The sequence below is a fragment of the Pithys albifrons genome, chromosome 4 (assembly GCF_047495875.1).
Source record: "Pithys albifrons albifrons isolate INPA30051 chromosome 4, PitAlb_v1, whole genome shotgun sequence".
NCBI classification, from domain to species: Eukaryota; Metazoa; Chordata; class Aves; order Passeriformes; family Thamnophilidae; genus Pithys; species Pithys albifrons.
Genome location: NC_092461.1, coordinates 4,572,593 through 4,597,656, shown reverse-complemented (window position 1 = coordinate 4,597,656; position 25,064 = coordinate 4,572,593). Strand labels below are relative to the sequence as shown.

Below are 25,064 nucleotides of genomic sequence, written 5' to 3'. Positions count from 1 at the left end.
GGGAAAAGTCTCCCGTGCGCCTCTGCCTCCCTCTGCCGCCCTGGAAGGCGGCTCCAAATGATTTTTGGTGGCTTAGATCAACCTGTGAGGCTGCTTTCATGCTGGGGAGAGTTGGGATATTTAGCCCGTAGTAACACCTTACTTCCTTCCTTCCTCTCCTGCATCGCTGTCAAGGCATCTTCATCCATCATCGAGGTCAGGGGCTGAGATCACATTTCAGCCTTTTAAGAGCTGAGATTATGAGGCCAAGGATCTCCGAATTACCCACTTCTCAAACCACAACTAGCTGTGACTGCCAGTTCTGACTGAGTAGTAACTTTGTGTGGAACATGGTGGTCTAGAAGAGGGGCAAGTACACAGAAACCTACTGCTAAGGTCTGAGGTATTAATTTACTACCTGCATTTGTAATGTCTTGTCAGTGACTTGAATCAAAGGCCAAAAAAACCCCTTTGAAATGGGGGGAAAAATGTCTGCATATATGAGTAGTGCTGGGGTTATCCATTCATTTAAAACAGATCTGTAATTGCACTGCCAGACAATCTACATGGCCGGTGCTGGTTAGAAAAACTTGAGAGGGAATCCTGTTCTTCAGGGGACCAAAAGATCTTGCTGTCTGGATTTTGAAGTTTTGTTATAACAAAGAGTTGGATTCAGTATGAAAAATTACATACTTGTTTCAGAACATGACAATGGAACATACTCAATATTGTCTGTTTCTCTAAAAAGCCGTGACTTAATTTTAATTTTGAAAAGCATTACCTTTCTGAGTGAAAAATAATTCAGCCAAATTTCTTTTTCCAAAGAAATTTATCATAATTTCTTCAGCTTCTGAAAGCAATAACAGAAGTTAATAGGGGCTTATATAGACATATTCTAGTCTTTTGCAGGGCAGAGAAACTAAACAGACCCTACTTTTCCACCTGTAAAACTAATTTCCTTTGACTGAAGCTGGGGTTTTACAGCTGGCTCCTTGCAGTGCTTTGCAGGTACTGTGAGGGAAATGGGGGGTAGGAGTTATGTTGGAAGGAAAGCGAGGTCATCTGGGATAAAGATCAGTCCATGTGTAAGTTTTCACGTGTTCCTCGTGGACCCTTCTACCAGCAGGTTCTTACATGGAAAGGCTGCCTGGAGCCTCTGGGGTGTTAGTGATGGCTCAGGGCTGGCTGTCAGGCAGCCCATGTGAATTGTGCCCCAGCCCCTGAAATACCACACAGGAGTGGAAATGTGAGATTTGTCTGTACACAAATGCTGGAGGTTTATTTGTGGGATTGTTTCCCCTCTCCTCTATTTTTCCTGCAGTTCCAAGCCTTTTCCTAATCCTTGCTCTGCAGGGTGTTATCAGAGCTGGTCATATCTCCAGCATGCCAGCCCTCCTTCTGCCACCCTACCAGCAAGCTCTCCAAGCCCTCTCTGGCATAGCCACATTCCCTGATCTGTCCCCATGTTCTCTGCTGTGCCTGTCCTCCCTCACTTCAGGGTACCACATGGGTATGAGAAGTGGTCTCACCAGGCCCTTACCTGATGAAATACTAGGATCATATTCTTTTTTCCCCCTTTATTTTTTCCTCTTCTTTCCCCTGCTTTAATTACCAGAACAGTGCTGCCTCTTGTGATTTCTCCTCCCTGAGATCTTTCCAACCCTTACCATCTTTGCTTGCCTTGCTCAAGTGTCCTTAGTTTATTCTCCCTGTGGTTTGCAGTTTCAGCAGCAACCTAAGCCCTGGTGGGGACTGCTTGACATCATTGCTATTGCTGTGTACATTGTTGCCTACAAAGCTCATAATAATTCCTGCAGAGAGCTAATAAGCTCAGAACTTCTGTGGCAACACCTCCCAGCGGAGAGGTCTTTGCTGAGGACAGAGTTGGCTGCAATTCCCTACTTGTATGAACATATAGTTTGGAGGAGTGGCTTTTGGTTGTTTCTGCTGCTTTGTTCAAGGCACTGTGTTCCTCCAGCATGATCTCCTCCCACTGTTGTGCTACTAGCAAATGTCACTGCCATGTACTACCCTTTTTTTTTTGTTTACTTTAAAGTCAGTACTCTAAGAGTACTTTCCTCAATGATCCATTTACCCTTGTTTTCACATGAAAAATGGCTATTCAGATTTGTATCCAGCTCACCCACTAGATGATGGACTGAGGAGTAAGTTGAATAAATGAGATGAATTATGGCCCCTTGTAAGATGAATCTCTGTCCCTTTATCACTTCTACACTATCAGCAGAACTTCTCCAAGTGTGTTGGTGATGTTTGATCAGAAAATGTTCAATTAATTTAGGGGTTGCATGCTTGAGGTTTTGACAACCCTTTTTGGCCTCTTGGATGGAGTTTCAGTGGAAGCTGCCCAATGGTTTGGGAAGATCTCTTATGGTAAGGAAGAAGGTTTGTCCTGCAGAATATACTTGTTCTTGGGGCATTGGTCTACAATACAAATTTAGGGTTGGGGATTTTTTAAGGACATTTAAAATGTTTGTTTTCTCAAAGTTCAGCTTGCCAAAGTTAAAAAAGTAAACCAGAATAACTATTTCTAAACACTTTGTTGTATGTTTCACATTCTAATGGCATTCATATTTTCTCACTACTTAAAAGTATAAAAATAACTTGCTACTGTGTAACAAAGAGAATCATTTTCTGTAAGGCCTGATACAAATGTAAAATGGTGAGATTGAGCAGAGAGAGAGAGAGAAGACTCTCACTCGATCATCAAACAGGGACCTGGCCCAGCAGCTGAGGTCTCTTTCCATCACAGTTATCCTGCACTTAATCAGTCAAACCCAGAGCCCTCTAGGGAGCTGTTCCCTGTGTCTCTTTGCCTGGCTTGATACCTACTTGCAGAGATGCCAAGCGTTGTCAGCTGCAAACAAAGGGCTTTGGGAGTGCTCTGCTGAACCACATATCCTGCAATAGTCTATCTCAAAAAAAAACAAAACCTCAAACCATTGGGTCATAGGCAGCAAGCAGGATATTAGTTGATTTATCTGTTGTGGCTCTTCATCTATAAATTGCATCTATGCAATATATATAAATTGCATCTATATATATATATAACACCTATAAATTGTGAGTTACTTTACCTCTCCAACCCCTTCCATCAAAGGATGCTGATATAAAATGGTGTTTATGAAGCACTATAGCACTGTAGAAGAAAGGCTGGCAAGGAAGTGTACACACTAAATCTGGCCTAGGGATGCATATTTAAGAGTGGATGGAAGGGGAGATTGGCGGCTTTTACATCGGTAAACACCGTGCATGCTGCGCTCTGAGAGAAGCCGCGTCCAGCTTAAAGGTTGTGTTCCGTTATTATATAAAGCATAGGAACAGACGAGAGCACGGTTACAGAATCAAGATTCCGTATGATTTCTGACGTTCTCTAACTTTTGATGGCTTTAATCTGCAGCCACGCTGACTGGGGAGCTCCGAGGTTCAAAGGGACAGCAGGAACGCTACGCGGCGTTGCCTGGATGTCGCCTCGGGGTGACAGAGGGGTTGCTCCTCCGCTGCAACCCGTGCTGTCACCTGAGCTGCGGCAGTTCCAGCCTTACAAAGCAGCATCCACCCTGCATGCACCTCTTCTTTGTCCTGTCCCGTCGCGTCCTGTCCTGCTGGGGCTGTATCCTCAGATCCCGCCGAGCTGCTCCCGCCTGCGCTCCCTAGAGCGCTGTGTCCTGATGCCCCGTGCAGCAGGATTCACATTCTGCATCATACTCTCCTCCGATCGTTTAACATCCCTTCACTTCCCCTAAACTTAAATACCACTACCGTGTAGTGTTACTACTTTATTTTTTCCCTTTCAATCTATATATAGATCTATGCGTATGGACCTATATGTATTCAGATTTTATTTAACACTTCTTGCCAACGCAAGTTTCTCTGAGCGTCGACAGCATCCCCCGGCTTTCCCGCTTTCTTTGAGCCAAATTTTGACTCCGAATTCTCCATCCCCGCCCCTCCGGCTCCTCCCGCCGCGCCTGCGCGGGGCCGCCCTCCCTCTCCCTCCGCTCCCGGTCCCCAACTCCCGCTGCCGCTCCCTCCGCTCCTTCCCCCGGGAGGATCCTCCCCGCCGGGATCCTCCCCGTTCCCGCACCCGCTGTTGCAGGGAGCCGCCCGCCTGAGGGACGGCCCGCGGCCGCCCCGCCCCGCCCTGTCTCCAGGTGCTGCCGGTGACCGGGGTGATGATGCTGCTGATGGAAGAGGAGGAGGCGGTGATGAGCTCCGCCGCCTGGCCCTGCCCCTGAGCGGCAGGGAAGCGCCAGCCGCCGGTTCCCCGCATCCCCCGACATCGCTCGGCTCCCTCTGGCCGCCGTCTCCCCCTCTCCGTCCTCGATGTCTGCCCCGCGGCGCGGAGACCCCTTCGCCGCCTCCCCGCCCTCTCGCACTTCGCCGCCGCATCCCTCTCACCCCGCGGTCCGGCGGCCGCCGGACCCCGCCCGGCGGCGGCACCATGAAGGTGGAAGCGGGAGACAACTCCATGATCAACCTGTCGGTGCAGCAAGTGCTGAGCCTGTGGGCTCACGGCACCGTCCTCCGCAACCTCACGGGTACCGGGGCAGCGCGGGGGGTGCGCTCCGTGGGGCGGGCGAGCGGCGCGGTGGCTGCCTCGGGGCTGGTGCACAATGGAGGGCGTGGGGGTGGCGGTGGTCTCCCTGTGTGCGGCGTGATTGTGTTCCGAGGCTCTACATGTTTATCTGTGAGCAGCTACACAGCGTGTCTGTGTGCGTGTCTGCTTGGGCGTGAGCTCGGGGTGCGTCCAGGGCAGCGGGAGGGACCTGGATCTGTGAAGTGTTGGAATGACTGGTGTGGGTTCCCGGGGTCTGGTGTGCCTGCGTGTGTAAAGGAGATGAACGTGTGGAAGTGTCCACTCACTTTTTTGGGGGATGTAATAAAAGAAGGCTAATGGTATGGGGTGCGTGTATGAGAGGGAATTGGTGGGTACCTGTGCGTGAGTGGAAAGTGTGTGAGTCTATAAATATGTATGGCAGGCTGGAGTGTGTTTGTGGGGGCGGTTGGTTTTCTTTTCCCCTTGTGGATATATGCTCATTGGCATTTGACAGAGAACTATCAAAAACAGCGAAAAAACACCATAAAAATGAATGTGAAGAATCACAGACTTCTTTCCCCACCCCATCCCACCCCTTGAATATACCCATGGACAATGAGAGTTATGGGAGTGAATGTGGTGGCAGATATTTTCTGATGAGTAGACATAATCTTAAGCATCGGGAATTCTTAAAGTACAAAAAAATTCTGTGAACTCAAGTAGTGTCAGGTGCTCATCCTCTGTTAGGAGAGGGGAGCTTTAGTTGGCTTGGGCAAGAACTGGCTTTTTTTTTCTGCTCAAGCTCATGTTGAAAAATGGGTGTGCACTACTGTGAGAGCCAGGGCATACAGTAGAGTGTACTATCTTCTGATTTCTTATTCTGAGTGTAAAGAAAAGCAAAATCTTCCAGCTCTGGTATCAATAACAGAAGTGTAACTGAGTAAATTCTTTCTGCTTGGAATAGGGGTATATTAGGTGGTGACAGATTAGTGGAAAACGTTGAGTGAAGGGTATATGTTTTAAATATTTATGAAAATATTCTAATACTTATGAAAGAGTGTTATGTCATCTTTTTTTGTAGTAATGATTGATAGGTGGAAGAATTAAAGGTGGAAGAAGTACAACGAAAACAGAGAGGTAGCTGAAGTTGAAGCTGTAGCAAACAGAAAGTTATTATCTTAGGGTTTATTTTCTTTCTTGTTCTTTTAACTTTCAAGACACATTTTTTATTTATTTGATCTATGACCTTTTCAATGTGTGTCTGATGATTAAAGTTTCCAGATATTAGTGTGGCAACACACAAGTACAAGTCACTTTCTGAGTAGTTATTTTTGCATACCTGCTCTAAAAATATATCTTGTACTCTTAAAGGAAAAAAATTCACAATGGATTTAACTTCTCTTTGTGCCAGACATCTTTGATAAAGTTTTTCCTATTAGACCATTATGCAACATGGGTGTTTCTGTGAAATTCAGTGCTGAGAGTTAAATAAACAAAATGGCTTTTTTTTCAGGGCTTTTGCAATATAATGAGGGGTTGCATAAGACGTTTTTAATGTGGAATGGTTTTTCTGTTAAATTTAAAGAATATGAAAAATATTTTTTTATCTGTAGTAGTGTTGTTGGAGAATATGTCACTGTCAGCTGGAATTGCACCTCAGATTCTGAACTGGTGCTTAAGTGCAGGTTCTTCTTGGAGCCATAACCTGTTGAGCTGAATGTTCTTATGAACTGTCAGCAGTCCGTGACTTTCACTGGATTTAAAAATCTTCTATAGAACATAGAATATATATTGATATAATACTTTATATTAGCAAAATATAAAAAAATAGGCGTGTGAATGAGTTTGTCTTATTTGATGACTTAATTCATTCCCTTTTGCATCTCTGTAAAGTATAAGTAGAACTTCTCCAGAGTACCAGGAAAAGAAATTAATTATTATTCATGTTCATGAGTATTCAAGACTGCCTTGTGTTTACTTTTGGACTTAAAGTTGTGGTCTGGACTGGGCTTTTAAGTTGCACAAGTTAAAATTTATCTTCTTTAGGTAAACCACGCTGATCATGTTTGCACAAACAAATTGCAAAATTTTGTCAGCATCCTTCTTAGAAAGACACTAATTTTCTGTAACTTTCAACAGGGACCTGATATGAAGTCCAGCCTAAACAAGGAAGGATTCAAATCCCAGTAGTTTAATTTTGCTGTGCTCTTTCTCCCCTTAATGAGAAGCTGAAGGATTATTTTTATGCCGTATATCAGACTGAGGTTCAACATACAAGACAAAAGAAACCCTGCCTTTCATAAAAGGCTTCAGATACCCAGGAGACTGCAGGTAATTTCTTTCCTGCTACATACACATCACACACCCTGTGACAGCTAAAGGTGTAAGCTTTGTTCCCTGTAGCTGAATCTCGGCCCATCACCATGGTGGACTTGCTTTTCTTATCTTCCTGCCCTCGTTGGGAGCTGAGGTGAGGCTCTAGTTACCATGGCTTTTACCTCTGTCTGTGTTACCTCCTCCATAAATCCCAAGAACACCTCCTTTATGTGAACTGGTTGTGTTTAGAGTCAGTGGTAGATCAGGGTTTACTAGATCGAGTCAGATTGTAGCTGAATTTGAGCAGGAAAAAAATCCCACTTTGAGTATCCAGTAAAATAAATTTTTTAAAGACGACTTCCATAACCACAAACTTGGCAATATTTCTACTAAATGAAGCTCCTGAGCTCCAACCTGTACTCATTTGTCCCTGATTCTCTGGATTGTCTTTGTCCCATATCCTGTTACTTGAGAGGACTAGTCTGTAATTTAAGATTTAAATGCTCTTCACCAAAGTGCTTCTCTTCCACTTAAAGCTGCAAAAACATTGGCATCTCCACATAACAACTGACTGTATAGTTCTGTTAACTTTGAAAGTAACAGTTAATACAGTAATTAGGAAAGGACCTGGTGCTGAAGAAAAAAATGCAGCATATAAAGAGCTGAGTTATGGTTACAGATATAATATACTATCACTTCATCAGAGTGCTTTGAATTTACAGGAATATAACATTATTGGATTTTAATTCAAAATTTGATGTCCACTACCTTGTTGACTTAAATTGTAATTTTTTATTCATAGCACAGCTACTTAGTGCTCAACTTAACCTTGTAGCTAATAGAGTGGTAGACTGGTTTACAATTGAGAGAGAGGTACTTTGGTTTGGAGTAATCACTTTTGATTTATGAAGTGTTATTGGCAATCTTTATTCATCTGGCAGAACAAGCAAAGAAATAGAGGAAAAGTGCTGAAGATGAAGGGCTAAGTGATTTGTCCTGTTTCAGCTCCTAACACCTGGGTGATGTTTTAATGATGGAGGTTATAGATTAACAAAGCTCCAGCTGCATTTTTGTTGAACGAGGAATAATTCTGGATGTTCTCTAATTTCCTTTTCAATGCATTCAGTATGTGTGTTGCTTTTAAGGAGTAGGAGAAGCAAGTGTGTACCAAAGAACTCAAGTTTATATTTCTTTAGCCAAGAGGACTTTTGGTGCTGGTTCTAGTCTCATGCCTCCCATCCTAAATATAAAGTGAGGGATGATGCTAATTTTCCTTGAGCCATATTTGGAATGTAAATAAGACCTAAGGTAGTTGTTCACTGTGGAGGTATTTTGTTGTGTAAAAGTTTGTAAATAGTTTTGGTTTCTTAGCTACAGGAGAGCAGTGAGCCTTCCCTAAGCATTCATTTTCTTCTAAAAATACAGTCATCCTAGTAAGACTGGAGATTATTTGTTTTTTCTACCTGGTGAGGCTTGACAATGACCACAAACACCAATTTCCTGAAAGTGCCCAGCAAACCCTGTAATGACAGTGTTTGTAATAGAGTCAGATTCCAGCAGACTTTCTTGGTCCAGTTTTGTCAAGCTGTAGGTCTGGCATGGCTTCTGGGTTCTATGTTGGTATTTGAGCCATCCTCAGTGTGTGTGTGTGTGTGTGTCCAGGCACTCAGAAAGAAAAGTTACACCCTGAACTACAGCTGAAGTATTAATTGAATCTGGGTCACCACCCACTTTCTTTGCTGCTCTTTTAAAAGAGCTTTTTGGCTACCATGATTTGGAGGAGTTGTAAGTCCTTGGGCATGGTTTTGCCTTTCATGCCTGTATGAAAGGAGAAAGGTTGAGTCTAGTACTGCTAAATGAAAAAGCTTAAACTCTCTCTTTGTTTTATGGATATAGACACTCTAGTGACATTGGACTCACAGGACTGTGGATATTGTTTAGCAACCATTCTTAGCATCTTTTCACAGTATATTTTGTACTGCTCAGTATTTTTAAGTTAGCTAGTTGATTTGTGTGTTTACTTGAATATCTGATGTGAATCAAGTTGCATTAATACAGACTCACCTCATAAACAGTAAGTATCCTGTTATAAGGAAGCTGATCTTTGTCTTTGAGGGGGAACTGCAGCAAAAACTGAATTAATGACAGTGTCATGGGATTATGTCCATCAGGAATATGTATCCCAGTTTGCACAATGCTTTACAGAGATACAAAAGGGAATGAACTAAGAAGTCAAAGAAGACAAACTCATTCACACACCTCTTTTTTTATATTTTGTTAATATAGAGTATTATATCAATATATATTCTATGTTCTATAGAAGCTTTTTTAAATCTAGTGAAAGTCACAGACTGTTGACAGTTCATAAGAACATTCAACTCAACAGGTTATGGCTCCAAGAAGAACCTGCACTTAAGCACCAATTCAGAATCTGTGGTGCAATCCACTGTAGTTGACTTAAAACAAAAGGGATTCTTTTTTTCTTTTACTTGCTCACCCTTTTGATTTATAGTGAAAGTTTTTAGAAAATGAGAAAGGTTCTTTAATTATTGTGTAGCTTCATTGATGATTCCAGCTCTTTTCTTTGAAGGTGATAATCGTGTCTGCCATTCTTCAAAGAAATGTTTGTACTTCACACATTCTCATGATCTCTTGTCCTTGTTTAGTAATTTAAATAATAGTGCCTACCTCTCTCTGAAGTTCTGTGATAAGCAATTGGAAGCAAGAAGTTAGATGTGTTAAAATTTCTTGTTAAAATTGTAGTGGTTTTATTTGTGCCTTAGAAGCTAATTTGATGGAACTCTCTATTACAGCTGCTGAGTAGATAAACTGAAGTGTTTAATCTCAGTTTTCTGATGTGGAGTTACCTGATGCTGTTTCTTACTGGCAGGGGTGGGGAGAGAGTGAACAACAACAACAAAAAGCCCCACACCCACCCCAAAATAAAAAGTCACCACCAAAACAAATCCAAACCCCCAAACCAATTGTTGAGTTTTTCCACATTCAGTCTTTGCATCAGAGACTTTTTCATTCTGCAGCAGTGGTTACAATTCCTACTAAGGCTTTGCTATTTGCTATCACTGATATTTAAATTATGATTTCTTGTAAAAATACATCTGAATTAAGACTTTTGCCAGAATACTTTTTATAATTTGTACCATAATAGACTTATTTCTTCATGATAGACTGCTGAAAACAGGAAAGTGTCTGGAGCATATGCTGGTGTCACATGTATTACTTTTCAGATGGAAACCAGTATTGCTTTTCTCTTACTGTTGATTGTATGCAATGTTTTAAAGTGTCTTACTTTTAAAGTTCTTGTCTAAAAACATATTAACCCTTTCTTTGACTGCTTTCTTTCAGAGATGTGGTACTGGGTTTTCCTCTGGGCTCTCTTCTCCTCTCTCTTTGTCCATGGTGCTGTGGGAGTGTTAATGTTTGTGATGCTGCAGAGGCATAGGCAGGGGAGGCTGATCTCTGTCATTGTGGTCAGCATTGGATTTCTGGGTTCTGTAACTGGAGCAATGATAACCAGTAAGTCTGCCTTTTGTGTTTTGTTTTTTTTTGTTTGTTTGGGTTTTATTTGTTTTTTTTTGTTTGTTTGGGGTTTTTTGGGTTTTTTTTGGTTTTTTTTTGTTGTTGTTGGTTTCTTTTTTTTTTCTTTCTTATATTACATTTAACTTTGTTACAGAGTTTCTTATACCTACCACCCAAAATACATATATTTCTTCACCTTGTATCCACAACCATTTTTCTGTTACTGCTGAGTGCTGAAAGGTTCACAGAGCTGTGGTTAAAACCTGTATTCATGTTTAGAACACTGCAGAAAGTAGGAGTACTTTATGTAGTAAAGTGCAGAAGAATTACACATGACTGAAGATGCCTCATGACTGATGTCACCAAAAATATTTTCAGGAAATGCTGTTTAGCTGTTTTCATCTAAAATTATTGGTATCAGATACTGCTTTTCCATCTTTCCTAAGAAATTCAGTTATCTGTGTCAGTACTGAAATATGTCATTAAACCCTTAGGACACTTTATTCAGTCTTTTGCTTTATCACATCCTGCTATGTTTATCTAATTTATAAATAAACTACAGTAGCTTTCCCAAGCAAGTAGGAGCATGCTGAGTTTTCTCTTCCAGAGAAAATAATGAATATTATTTTTGTGTGTTGCCCAGGTCATCAAAATAGTGGTAGACACATTCAGCTTTGGGCACATTCAAGGATGATTTGTGACAGATCATTTCTTATTGCTGCTTGAAGTCCTGTTGGTTTTCAAGGTTAAATAAAAATGCAAATTTCAAGAGAAGTTTCATTAAGACTTTACTCAAAAGGTTGTTTTAATTGCTGTATGTTTCTCAGCTTAGAATTTCCACCATTTAACCTAGTATAATTCAGAATAACTAAATTTTTGGGGATTTTTTTTTTTGTTTTTTGCTAAGGGGAGGTGGAACCAGTTGAGTGCCTTCCATTATATGTTGTGCTGATTTTTGTCTTATGATTAAAATGACAATGGCCTATTGCAAGGTCAACCATGCATGGGCATGTCTGAAGAACTGAAATTAGGAAATATGATTTTGGAATATCCAAGCAGAGACTTTCACAGCTTTCTGTGGTGGATAAAGTTCAGGATCAGTGTTTCTCAAATGGAAGCATTTTGTGTCTTTTATCTATGCATAAGAAGAGGAGCAAACACAGCTGAAATTTTGGCATCCAGTTTTTCAGGTCAAAACATTTAACAAGTAAGCAGTTTATGTGCAAATTCATCTGAGAATTTCCCTAAGCTTAGGCTGTACACTTCTTATGCTGCTCCCAAAGGTTTTTCATGTAGCTTTGCAACGTGGTTGGACAAATAGTTTTAGTTTCAGGTATTTATTGTTTCATCCTGGAAGAAATTCTCTGGGGAGCTTCTGCAGGCAAATCGTGGTAGTTAAAGAGGATTTTCCGTAGTTATTGTATTGCAAAGTCTGAGATGGAAGTTGAAGTATCAGTTGTTTGGATATGCCTGGTCCAGTGCTTAAGAAATTGAAATAGGAAACTTGACCTCAACTTCCAATTTTTATTTCAAGTCTTCTGCATTCCTGATGTAGGTGAATGAAGGCAGTATAGATTATTAAATAATGCAAGCTTAATTTTGCTCAGGTAGATTTTTCCCATTTTCTGGCCTTCTGGGATCTCTTTACCAGCATATAGAAAAGTAGGAAATGCCTCAGTTTCTAAGCTTTGAAAAAGCATTGAATTGAATGGTTATAAAAAAAAAAGTTATTAAAAATTTACTAATAACAGGGGATAAAGTAAAAAAACAACTCCCAAACAAACAAGACTCAACAAAACCAAAACCAACAAACAAAACTCCAACAGCCAAACCTCTCCCCCCCAGTCCAATGAAGAACAGATAAATATCAGGCACCTTAAGGCAAGGGGTTTAGGTGTATCATCCAGAAGTGTTTGCTGTTCCTCTTCTCCCCAGCAGAGTCCTTTTTGGGGCATATTCTCACTTCCCTTGTTGGCAGCCTATTGTAGCACACCTTGGCACTGTACCAGCTGTGCTGGCCAATGCATTACAGGTTGTATTGCACACTATTATTTGAGTAATAACACATAATTAGCAAACTACCAATTTTTTTATTGTTTTATTCTGGAGATTTTCCAGAATATCTCGGTGTTTTCTCAAGAAGCTCAACATTTCTGTTATTGATTAACTAAAAGTGCCAAATTCTGGTACGCACATTTGGCCAATTTGAATTCACTTTGAGAGTTTAGCCAGAAAAATAATTTTAATGTCAATAGTGGGCTCTGTCTAAAGGATCTTTTTTGGTTTTTGACAGCAGTTAGCCAAGGAACAAATGGAAAAGCTTATGCAGGGTACTGAGTGAAGTACCATAAGTGTGGCCTTCTGGTGAGACATTTCTGACAAAATACACTTTACAGAACTTTTTTGGCTTTTTAAAGACAACAATAAAAAATAAATTAACCCCAAACATACCTAAAACTCTCATTTATAGTGTTATAAGTACTGTTATGGCCACAGTTATCAGTGAATTCTACTCTTCCTAAAAAAAAATTGTGAAAATGAGGTTTTACTTTTGGAAGGTGTCAGATGATTCAGATACAGATGGTACTTTCAGAAAATCTGTTGGGACTCAATGTATTTCTGTGCTACTACTGGGTTTTTGATAACCTCACCAGACTATTCCTTTTAATGATTGTGCAAGACAAAAAAAAATATTTTTTTCAACTCTTGCATATTCTTTTAAAAAATTTTGTTGACTTTTCAGTTTTCTTTCAGCCTTAGAAAACTTCTGTGATCCCTGAAAACACATGTAGTATCTGAGACCACACAGACTGAAGGTCTACAATTAAGTTTTGGATTTGGTTTTCAGGAAAAAATTATTAATTCTGGAATAAAGGACAGTAATGTTTGTCCTTTAGGGAAGGAGAACTGTATAGGCAATACTAGTAAAGAAAGTATTAAATAAAAGTTTAATTCTAGGTGAGTACCTTATTTTACCTATGGACACAGCCAATATTTCTTTTTTTGAATAAACATTTTACAATTCTTAAAAGACTCAGAAATTTGAGCAGAAAATATTACTCACCCTTCAGCCTGTTTTGTTGGGGATTTTTTATCTATACAAAGGCTCATCTTCCTCAGGCATTTGCTCCATGACATCCCAGGTGTAGGTTTGCTCTGGGATTTTTGTTCTTCAAATGCTTGTGATGATTTCAGTGTGTGAAAAATAGTAGAGGGGAGTTGGTAGCACCTGACTTTGTCTACAGAGTTAATAGCACCTGGTTTTGTTTCTGGTTGATCCTGGCCATTTGATATTATACTTTAAATGTGAATTTGCACACAACTGTACAAGAAAAATGATGTCTTGATTTTCTGTATGTTATAGGTTCAAGTCTGTTTGTTTTGGTTAGAAATTTCCTCTCATACACTTTATGACTAACCCTGCAATATTTGGGTCTTTTTCATGTTTTGCTTGATTTGCTAAACAATTGTTAACAATTGATTCCTTTAAGTCAGAACTAAACTGACATATTGTGACCAGGTTATTCAGCTGAAATATTAAATGAAGCTGATAAATGTGTGTTTACACTTATTTTGTAAATGCTAATACTTATTTTGTAAATGCTAATACTTATTTTGTAAATGCTAATACTTATTTTGTAAATGCTAATACTTATTTTGTAAATGCTAATACTTATTTTGTAAATGCTAATACTTATTTTGTAAATGCTAATACTTATTTTGTAAATGCTAGCAGCTGTATTGCTGTTATCTTCTCCAAACAGTATTAAACGACACTTTGGACTTGGCCAATTTTTAGAGGATTGTTTTGCTACCTTTTCAAACTAGCAAAAGGCAAAGATGTAAAAAGAAATATTTGGAGGTGTCTACAGACAAAGAGCAAATTTAATTTTCTTAAACTAGACTCATGATGGAAAAGCTATTCTGGTTCAGATAGGAAAATCACTCCTGGACATACATAACTAGAAAAATACAAGCAAGGCTGATAATTGTGTAATGCCATGAAGTAATAAACTGTTTGGTAATGTTCTATAAATAGCTGATGCATAGAGACAATAAATAATTTGTCATAGTTCAACCTTGGCTTTTTCTGTAATTTGATAATTGTTTTTCTTGTGATTCTTAGGTGCTGCAGTAGCTGGAATTTACAGAGTAGCAGGGAAGAATATGGCTCCCCTAGAAGCTCTTGTCTTTGGTGTTGGACAGACAGTACTGACATTAATTATCTCATTTTCAAGGATTCTTGCAACGCTTTGAGACTTATGTAGAAGGGGGAAAATACATCAACTTGTCTAAGGAAATCTTTAAAATGGGGAGAAGCTTCCTGGAAGTGGATCCATCAGCTCATGAACTCGAATTCTTGTGGAAGAGAAAGGAAGTTATGTGGAAAGTGCACTACAAATCTCGAGGCTCAGTCAAATGAACAGACTGTCCTCTAGTGTTGGAACTGTTGTACTTCTGCACTGCACCTCCCGTGCCTCGGTCCAGGCAAGGTGCAATCCTGGGGTGTGCCAAGGAAGGGGAAGCACCTTGAGCAGCTGCCAGTCAGGTTCATGCTTGGGGATGGGCTCGTTGTTCTTAACGTGTAAGAAAATTGCTGTGTGTGCCAAACTTGGCGTTTAATTCTGAGCAGGTGGCTGGGTAAGCTTTGAGGGAGAGAAGAATGATGTGAACATGCACAGTTCTCCTTGAATTCAGGTGAAACAGCAAAATAACTCACTTTTGTACTCGCAGAATCTCCTGGAATGCTGAATGTTCATCATTCGGAACAACTGTTAGATCTGTCATATTCATCACTCAAAACAACTGTTAGATCTAAGTGTAGATGAATTGTTCATATTCATCACTCAAAACAACTGTTAGATCTAAGTGTAGATGAATTGTTCATATTCATCACTCAAAACAACTGTTAGATCTAAGTGTAGATGAATTGTTCATATTCATCACCCAAAACAACTGTTAGATCTGCTTCTAAGTGTAGATGAATTGTTCATATTCATCACTCAAAACAACTGTTAGATCTGGATCTAAGTGTAGATGAATTGTTCATATTCATCACCCAAAACAACTGTTAGATCTGCTTCTAAGTGTAGATGAATTGTTCATATTCATCACCCAAAACAACTGTTAGATCTAAGTGTAGATGAATTGTTCATATTCATCACCCAAAACAACTGTTAGATCTAAGTGTAGATGAATTGTTCATATTCATCACCCAAAACAACTGTTAGATCTAAGTGTAGATGAATTGTTCATATTCATCACCCAAAACAACTGTTAGATCTGCTTCTAAGTGTAGATGAATTGTTCATATTCATCACTCAAAACAACTGTTAGATCTAAGTGTAGATGAATTGTTCATATTCATCACCCAAAACAACTGTTAGATCTGCTTCTAAGTGTAGATGAATTGTTCATATTCATCACCCAAAACAACTGTTAGATCCAAGTGTAGATGAATTGTTCATATTCATCACTCAAAACAACTGTTAGATCTAAGTGTAGATGAATTGTTCATATTCATCACCCAAAACAACTGTTAGATCTAAGTGTAGATGAATTGTTCATATTCATCACTCAAAACAACTGTTAGATCCAAGTGTAGATGAATTGTTCATATTCATCACTCAAAACAACTGTTAGATCTAAGTGTAGATGAATTGTTCATATTCATCACTCAAAACAACTGTTAGATCTAAGTGTAGATGAATTGTTCATATTCATCACTCAAAACAACTGTTAGATCTAAGTGTAGATGAATTGTTCATATTCATCACTCAAAACAACTGTTAGATCTAAGTGTAGATGAATTGTTCATATCATCACTCAAAACAACTGTTAGATCTAAGTGTAGATGAATTGTTCATATTCATCACTCAAAACAACTGTTAGATCTAAGTGTAGATGAATTGTTCATATTCATCACCCAAAACAACTGTTAGATCTGCTTCTAAGTGTAGATGAATTGTTCATATTCATCACCCAAAACAACTGTTAGATCTGCTTCTAAGTGTAGATGAATTGTTCATATTCATCACTCAAAACAACTGTTAGATCTAAGTGTAGATGAATTGTTCATATTCATCACCCAAAACAACTGTTAGATCTAAGTGTAGATGAATTGTTCATATTCATCACTCAAAACAACTGTTAGATCCAAGTGTAGATGAATTGTTCATATTCATCACCCAAAACAACTGTTAGATCTGTTTCTAAGTGTAGATGAATTGTGCATATTCATCACTCAAAACAACTGTTAGATCTGTTTCTAAGTGTAGATGAATTGTGCATATTCATCACTCAAAACAACTGTTAGATCCAAGTGTAGGTGAATTGTTCATATTCATCACTCAAAACAACTGTTAGATCCAAGTGTAGATGAATTGTTCATATTCATCACCCAAAACAACTGTTAGATCCGTTTCTAAGTGTAGATGAATTGTTCATATTCATCACCCAAAACAACTGTTAGATCTGTTTCAGAGTGTGGATGAATCTTGAGGAGGTTTGAGAACCACAGCTTTAACAAGCCTGATATAATTAGCCCTGTGTGAGGAAATGGCTCATGGCAGTTTTCTGAAGCTTAGCACATTTCTTTGTGATTTTAGCCTTTCAGAAATCAGGAGTTTAAGGAGACTGTGTGAAGGTTACTAAGTACAATATGTTGTGTATGCACAAGCAAATCTTTAATTGATGTTTTCCTTGAAATTATTTTGTCTTACCAGCCATTCTTCAAACCTCAGAAAGGATGTTTGTTGCAAATAAATGCCCTGTATTTATTGAAGCACTGGTAGGACCCCTAATCCTCCATGTATTTTGTGAAGAACACACAAATATAACACTCTCAGACAATACACCTATGAGGAAAATGGAGAGGTTTTTTTACTGAGCAAAAATATTAAGTTTAATGAACTACTCCAAAAATTTGGAATTGAGGCAGCACTAATGTATTTACTACCTTGTTTCTGAACACTTTGTACCTTTGGAAAGATTGAGATACCTAGAACTTTCAAATACTTAGCTTTCAGTAGTTTGTGCTTTTTCTAGTTTAAAAGGTCAGTAGTGTTGTGTATGTGGAATGTCTTAAATGTGAGTGTTTTGGAGTAAATAAAAATTTTAAATCCAATGACTATTTATGAAATACAAAATTTTAAAGGCATAATGTTCTGTGAGGAATAAGGAATCTCTCACCTCTTTCCTCAATTCTGCTTTTCAGCAGTTGGCTCTTAATGCTGACAGGAAGAGTAAATTAGTCAAAGGTTTTGCTGTTATGATGTCAAAAAGACTTTTAGGACTGTCAAAACCAGTGGCACCTACAGCACAGCTAAAATAATAGGGTTAAAATACAACTTACAATCCAGTCATTGCTTAGTGCTTCAAGTAACAATGAATTAACCTGTTTACCTTTATCTTACTCCACATACATTATTTTTTTAAGCACTAAGAAAGGTAATATTATTTGTTTTCTTTAAAAGTATTTATGTCTTGTTTGGAAAATGTACATAGTTATGGCCTTTGCAGGGGACAAGTTAAAATAGAGGTTTATAAACGTTTTCAGTGTTATATTTTTGACTTTGAATTGCTTTAAAAATGTGGCTGAATAACTATACTCTCATTGTTTTGAATGTTTGAATGTCTTCAAAAACTTTTTTTGTGGGTTTTTTTTTTGTCTTATAGCTTTTTCTTTCTGCTTATACTTTTTGGCACACAACCATTGCACTTTAGTAGACAATGAAATTATTACATCTGCAAAAATCAATTGAAACTTCTCCCCATTATCTTAGATTGTGAGAAAACCGGTTTCAGGTATTTAAGTCAAATTGAATAATAAAATAATTGAAGTTATTTCTCCTAATGTGCCTTGTTTCATATATATTTAGGGGAGAGGATTTGAAACAAATTGCCACATCTTCATTCTTGTTCAATTTTGGTTATTTCTATTTAATTTGGTTACTTAATTCAACAGACAAAACATTTTGTTTGACCATCTGGAAATGCTTGTCTGGATCAAACCCAACCAGATTCTGAAGCACAGTATTCAGTAATCTAGATTGTCTCCTGACTTCAACTCACACTGAAAATTCTTCCCAGTTTCCAAATTTCCTTGAACATCTCAATTCTTATTTTTTCCAGGAGGCTGTTATGCTGCCAGTGGTCAATGGCTTTCATTAAGTTAAAGTACAACAGACTACATGATATATATACTTTAATGAAGGACTTCAGTCTTCCTTTTAATTACAGTGCCAATGAAATTGTTGCCATTGTAATTTTCCTCTTTGACAAGGAGGCGTCTTTGCAGGTTTTAAGTTACCTTTCTCCAAAGAATTTTTATTGCACAGGTCATTGTAATCACTTTTAAAATGTCATGTGCTCAGTTGTTTCTGCATTGGGTGGCATTATTGCCTGGCAACAAGGGACAGGCAGATAATGCAATGATTAAGTGGCTTAACAAAGCTTTATTTTACAGAAGTTTGTTTTCAGCTGTTTCTTTTGAGGAATTTATGAGGACAAATAGCCTGTGAAGTATTTTTTGATCACAACATGAAGATACTGCATAATAACACCAGCAGTGAAAGGATGTAAGTGACCTTATGTCTGAAAAACTTCGAAGTTTCATTCCACACCCCTGGAAATAGCATTGTTAAGCATAAGGTGCTTTAGTCAGTGCAGTTTATGCATGTGTGTATATATATTTATATATATATGTGTATAAATGGTGGCTTTGTGGTGTGTTTTATACTTGACACGTACTAACAATTGAAAGAACTTTTCCAAGAAAAATAAAATTACTTTAGATAACCTCCCCCTCTCCCCCCCTTAACTAGACTACAAAGATATCTTGTGTGTGAGTGGCACAGATGGCACTCTGGTTCCCCTTGGACAATACAGTGTTGTGCAGATGTCCATACAGGATGTTTTAGCACTATCTTCAAACAGCTCTGCCTGCCTCTGCTTTGTATCACTAGGCACGTTCTGCATTGTGCAGAATAAATAATACATCAACACAGTTTAGTCTTTAGAAGAGGGAGGAGTACTGAATATAATATTTAATATGAGAAAGCATCTACTGCTTTGTTAGAAGCTACTGTTGTGAAAGATTTAAACATTCCACTTTCAGTTTATCAGTATGATTATGGAATATCAGGTTGGCAGGACCTCACAGATAATCTGCTCCAACCTTTCTTGTCAATGGCATGGTCCAGTCAAGAAAGCCCAGCACCTTGTTCAGTCAAATCTTAAAAATGGCCAATCAATGTCAGGGAATTCAACGCTTTCCCAGGGAAATTATTCCAGTGGCATTATTCCAGTGTCCAACTGGAATCTCTAGAGTAACTTGTACCAGTGACCCCTCATCTTTTCCATGTGACTCATTGTAAAAAGGAAGTCTCTTCTTTGTAGCCATCCTTTAAAAATTGGGATATGGTGGTTCTTTCCTAAGCCTTCTTTTCTCAAGGCTGAACCAACCCAGTCCTCTTGTCTTTTCTCATATCCATCGGCTTCTCCAGGAGGAGGCTGTGGGAAACCACATCAAAAGCCTTGGAGCAATCCAGGTGGGCAATGACCATCCCTGGCACTACATCCTCCATGCAGGTTGCTTTGTCATAGAAGCTGGTCAGGTTTGTCAAGCAGGATTTGCCCTTGATGAGTCCCTGCTGGCTCTTCCCAATCACGTGCTTCATCTGAGCTGTGGTGGCCCCCCAGGGGATTCATTCCATAACTTTTCTAGGGACTCAGGAGAGACTGAAAGGCCTGAATTTCCTGGATCCTCCTTTAAGCCCTTCTTGTAGATGGGGGGTAACATTAACTTTCTTTTGCCCCCAAACTCCATGACTTCTCAAAGGTCTACAGCTACATCAGTCACCTCTCTTAACACCCTCAGATAAAGTCAAGGTCCATAAATGTATGAGGATCAAGCTTCTGTGATAAGTTACACACCAGTTCTTCCTTCACTGACAGGGGAGTTGGTCTGTGTTTGCATCAACCTGTGTTCCTGTTCCCAGGGAGAGGGCCCAGCAGTGCTGATAAAGGTGAAGAAAGTCTTGAGAAAATCTCTGTCTTTTCAGTGTTGTTGGTGAGTGTTCACCTCTCCCATTTTGACAGGCTGCCAGTATTTTCTTTCTGTTCTTGCTTTTTTTTACACACCTGAAGAATCCTTTCTTGGAGTTTTGGCCAGTTTCAATTCAAGATGAGCTTTGGCTTTTCTAACTGCATTTCTGCACACCCTGTCAATGTCCTCTTAGTTCTCAATGGATATTTGTCTGCTTTTCCACCCCTGGTTCACTTCTCTTCTGACTTGGAGCAGATTCAGAGGTTCACAGTTAAGCCAAGGTGGTCTCTTGCTCTGTCTGCTTTCCTGACATGAAAGAGAACGATCTGGTTTTGTGTTTCCAAGAGATGGTTGAAAAATTCCCAGCACTCACTGGGTCCTTTATCCTTCATGTTGCCCATGGCATCCCCCTGACCTGAGCTCTGAGCATGCTGAAATTTGCTCTTCAGCATGCTCAGCAGGATCTAAATCTCCACAATACTGTGATTGTGGCACCCAAGGCTGTAACTAACTGAGATATTACAAAGCAGATTTTCTTGGGTTTTGAGTGGCAAATCCACCAGTGCCTCATTCTTGGTTGGCACATCTAACATTTGTAGTCCAAATATGTCCTCTACTCATTCCAGGAGCTTGATGGGTAACATGTAAGCTGTTGTGTAGTTCTTCTAACAAGTTTCTGGTTATCATCCATAAGAACCAGATTCTGGTGACCCAAAACTTGTCTAAGTGACCCAAATATTTTTTCCTTGGTCTTACTGTCTCAGTTTGGAGCTGAGTACCAGATGCCTTCTGTAAGATTCCTCTTGGAGACAACCCCTCTGATCATGACTCAGAGGTTTTCCATAGAGCTTCCACAATTGCTTTGCATTGCTATACAGACACCTGAGGTGGTTGGTCTTCTGGTTCTCATCTTGGGAAAAAGCCAAGGCATATTTGTCACTGCTGTCATTGGCCCGACTTATTTCCCAGATCAAAAAATTTTATTTTGACTCAAAACTTGCAGTGATATTGCAGGAAAAAAATCTAAGTAATTATTGTCTTTCATTTTGTGGGTAATTTTGACTTTTTGAAACTAATCTCTGAACTTGACTAGTGATGATTTGAAGTTTGCTGTTGACATTTCTTTGAAGAAACCAATAATTTAACCATGGACCAAAGAGAGTAGTCCTGATTTTGCCTCAAGTAGCTTTCTGTTTTTGAAGTACACTGTTTTTATTGTGCTAAGGGAAATACTAATCCCCTTTCAACATATTGAATATTGATATTTATTTTGCTTGCAATTTGTGTTTGAATTCTGTTGGGGGGGGGGCATATATAATGCCATTTGAGCAGAAACTATAATGGAGTCTAAGCTCTAATATTTATAAGAATCAGCATATTGATGGGATACTTTTTGAATTATTACCTTTTTTTAGCCTCGAGATTGGGAGCAGCCTGAGGTGAAAAGACTGTTTAAATGCTCAGCTGCTTGTTGAAAAGGAATGAGTGTTCTTTGTGTATAGGGGAATTTAACAGAGCTGAAAAAGGTCAGTGGAAAATTATTCTGTGCTGTGTTGCAGCAGTGAAATCTTTAGCTGAGCTGTTTTACTTTGTGTTTCAAGTGCACATCCTTTGGGGAAAATGAAGTTATCATTAGGGTTAGGGTTAGGGTTTTACTTTGTGTTTCAAGTGCACATCCTTTGGGGAAAATGAAGTTATCATTAGGGTTAGGGTTAGGGTTTTACTTTGTGTTTCAAGTGCACATCCTTTGGGGAAAATGAAGTTATCATAGAAGGTAGGATTCAAGTTGAGTACATACATTTGATATCTTGTAAGTGTGAAAGATTATGTCCTGACAGCAGGGTGTTTCCCACACCTGGGCCTGAAGGTGCACTTGGAATCAGTTTGTACATTAATTTCAAGTGGAATCACGAAGATGTCTCCAAGCTGTATCACTGCTTAGGGTATTCTCCCAGTGTAGCAGATGTGGAAACAATTATACTCTAAAGCAATGATCTAAAGAAGTATTTTCTTTCAGGAACACACATTTTTTGTTCTCCTAATTGTTCATCTTGTAGTTACTGGAGACTTTAGGAAGTTACTGCCTGAATTGGACAGGATTTGTCAGTTGTTAAAGGGAATGGAAATTATGTCTTTTTGTGCTGCGTCTCTGAACTGAAAAGACCCATCAAGTATAAGGCCAAGCAAATCCTGAACAGATATTTTCAATAAAGTGAACAATAGTTGATTAATACAAGTGGCATTGCTTTTAATTTGAGATCTAAATTTTTAAGTTTGCTTGAGATCTTTAGTGTCACCTTTGTAAAATCTGTTTCTGGATTATCCATCAATATCGAGGATATTGATGAAGACACAGGAGCTAAAAACCTAAAAGCTTAAAATTACTTGACTGGAGGTTCTACTTGTTTGAAATGTGCCTAATTTTTATACAGATAATGAAGTTCTGAAGGTCCTTAATATTTTTTTGGTTTTTAAAGGATAACCAGGTATCTATGTAACTAAACTTTTGACTGTGACAATATATGGAATAGCACATAATTCTTCAGAAATGCTTATAGAAACCACCAAGAATAGATGCTTATTTTACAGTTAGAAAAATACTACACTATTTAACATCTGTATTGATGAATTTAACAGTTGTACTATAAGCTTTACAAATCCAGTCAGTATTAAAAACATTTGGCTGAGCAAATAAGGAGGAGAGGAAAACAGGAATTTGAAAATTTTAAAAACTTAAAAGGGTAAAAATGTTGATTAATCCATGGACAAAATTGTGCTCCTTCAGTACAGTTTTTCATCAAACTTGATTTAAACAATACACAACACAGCATGGTATCTCCCCATAAAGTGTCTTGTGGATAGAAGGCATTCTTCATATTTGCTTTAGAAATAAATGTCCATATCTTCACTTTATGAAGTTACCTGAGTGTTATGAAGCTCAAAGGTAGCAAGAGCAGGGATGGAGAGGAAGGATTTAACACATAGTTGATTGCTTTGTACAGGACTACCTTACACTGTACAAAAGATATTAGTGTGGAGTTGTGGATGTACTGCATGCTCATGTAATAGTTTTAGCTGTAATTTAAAAAAAAGGGGTCACATTTAAGCTGTAAATACTGTATACTGTTATTTTTCTTTTTTTTTAAGCAACTTTTTTATTTCCCTGTTTGTGTACAATTCTCTATGTGTATATAAGGAAAACAAAGAAAACACAACACTTTGAGAAACTTTTGTAGTTAACTTTTGCATTTTAATTCCACAATGATCTAAATATGTCCATTGAGCTTTCTGTTCAGTTCAAAGTTTTCATTGTTTGCTTTCAGGTTCTTTGAAAAACAGCAATAACAGTCGGGCAATTATTTAAAGTACAACATTTTTCTGCACAATTTCCACTTCCATGCTGTAGAACAGAGTTACAATGGAGCAATTCTCCAGTTGTAAGACTTAAATCACCTTCAATTAGTTTTTTATTTTATTTTTTTTAAAATCCATGATAGGAAATGTTTCATAATAGCTCATACAGAATTTAGATGTCCAACACAATTTCTCATAGTAGTATATTTGATTCAAAGTTTCTTTTAAAATATGTTCATAAACTTTCTGCACATTATTGCATGTTTTTCTAAGTAATCATGAAGCTCTGCATCATCCTCTGTATGAAACACTCTGATAACACACGTTTTCCATTTTGTGAACCTGATTGAAATGTACAAATGTACACATAAAATAAAGCTAAAATTGCTAATCAAGTGATGTGCTTTCTTCTAGACTATAGTGGTATGCTCCTGCAATCATCTTAATTCTGATTTATAGACAGAAAAAAACCCTTCAGCGGGACCTGTGTTAGCACCAAAGGGCATTGTGGGCAAGACTTTAATTTCTCCATTGTTTTCACATGCTGTTTTATATCCTATGGCCTCTGTTTCTGATAGGAAACTTTAGGATGTGGGGGGAAAAAAATACCTGAGCAAATGTACCATTTATAAATGGGTGGTTACAACAGAAACTGAGGCAGCTGCTTTTGTGGTTATAGCAAGGATTTGTTTATGCAACTGGGTATGTGTAGTATAGAAAACAAATTGGTTGCAGAAATGAAAACCAGAGTGAAATAGTTCATCAGGTTAAGGCAACTCACAATTGAATGCTGTTAGGGGGAAAATATCCTTACTCACCAAAATGTCAATGTTTTTAGGTTTTTTGTGGTTGTTGACCTGCTGAGATATGTAGATGCTATTTATTCCTGCTTTTGTCACTTGTACTTAGTTTTTAAGGAATTAGAATTCACCATGAGTGTATTAGTCCTTCCCTCTTGGAGATGCCATTTTGATGAAGTTTTATTTGCTTTATATTTCCTTAAAGCAGTCTGAGAGCATTCACTTGTAAACCTGTGTCTCTTCCAAGCAGACTGAAAGTACTGCTTTTAGAGATGGCATCACAGGAGCTGACTTAAGGGCTTAAGGGGCTTCAGAGAGTATAAAACCAGGTGGCTATGTCTGAAAGTAGTGGTGGGTTGGGGTTGGTTTTGTTTGTTCCTTGGATTTTTGTTGTTGGGCATTTTTGTTTGTTGGTCGATTTGTAAATTGAAGCTGCTTTCAAGGTGGGCTTTTAGTGTGAGTGATGGAGGCA

The 25,064-nt window shown here is 38.6% G+C and overlaps 1 protein-coding gene across 1 annotated transcript; it reads left to right on the top strand.

Annotated features, from left to right (window-relative positions):
• Window positions 1-4,049: 4,049 nt before the first annotated feature.
• TMEM170B (transmembrane protein 170B) lies at window positions 4,050-15,397 on the top strand. Its single transcript, XM_071552971.1, has 3 exons — window positions 4,050-4,538; window positions 10,217-10,387; window positions 14,517-15,397. Exons 1-3 carry the CDS (start codon window positions 4,442-4,444, stop codon window positions 14,645-14,647), a joined length of 399 nt encoding a protein of 132 aa, XP_071409072.1. The 5' UTR covers window positions 4,050-4,441; the 3' UTR covers window positions 14,648-15,397.
• Window positions 15,398-25,064: the final 9,667 nt, after the last annotated feature.

Bases quoted from the DNA above. Each gene is read 5' to 3' on its own strand.
- TMEM170B (XM_071552971.1), top strand. From the start codon at position 4,442: ATGAAGGTGGAAGCGGGAGACAACTCCATGATCAACCTGTCGGTGCAG. The intron at 4,539-10,216 runs GTACCGGGGCAG...GCTTTCTTTCAG, and splicing joins CGTCCTCCGCAACCTCACGG to AGATGTGGTACTGGGTTTTC. The intron at 10,388-14,516 runs GTAAGTCTGCCT...TGTGATTCTTAG, and splicing joins AACTGGAGCAATGATAACCA to GTGCTGCAGTAGCTGGAATT.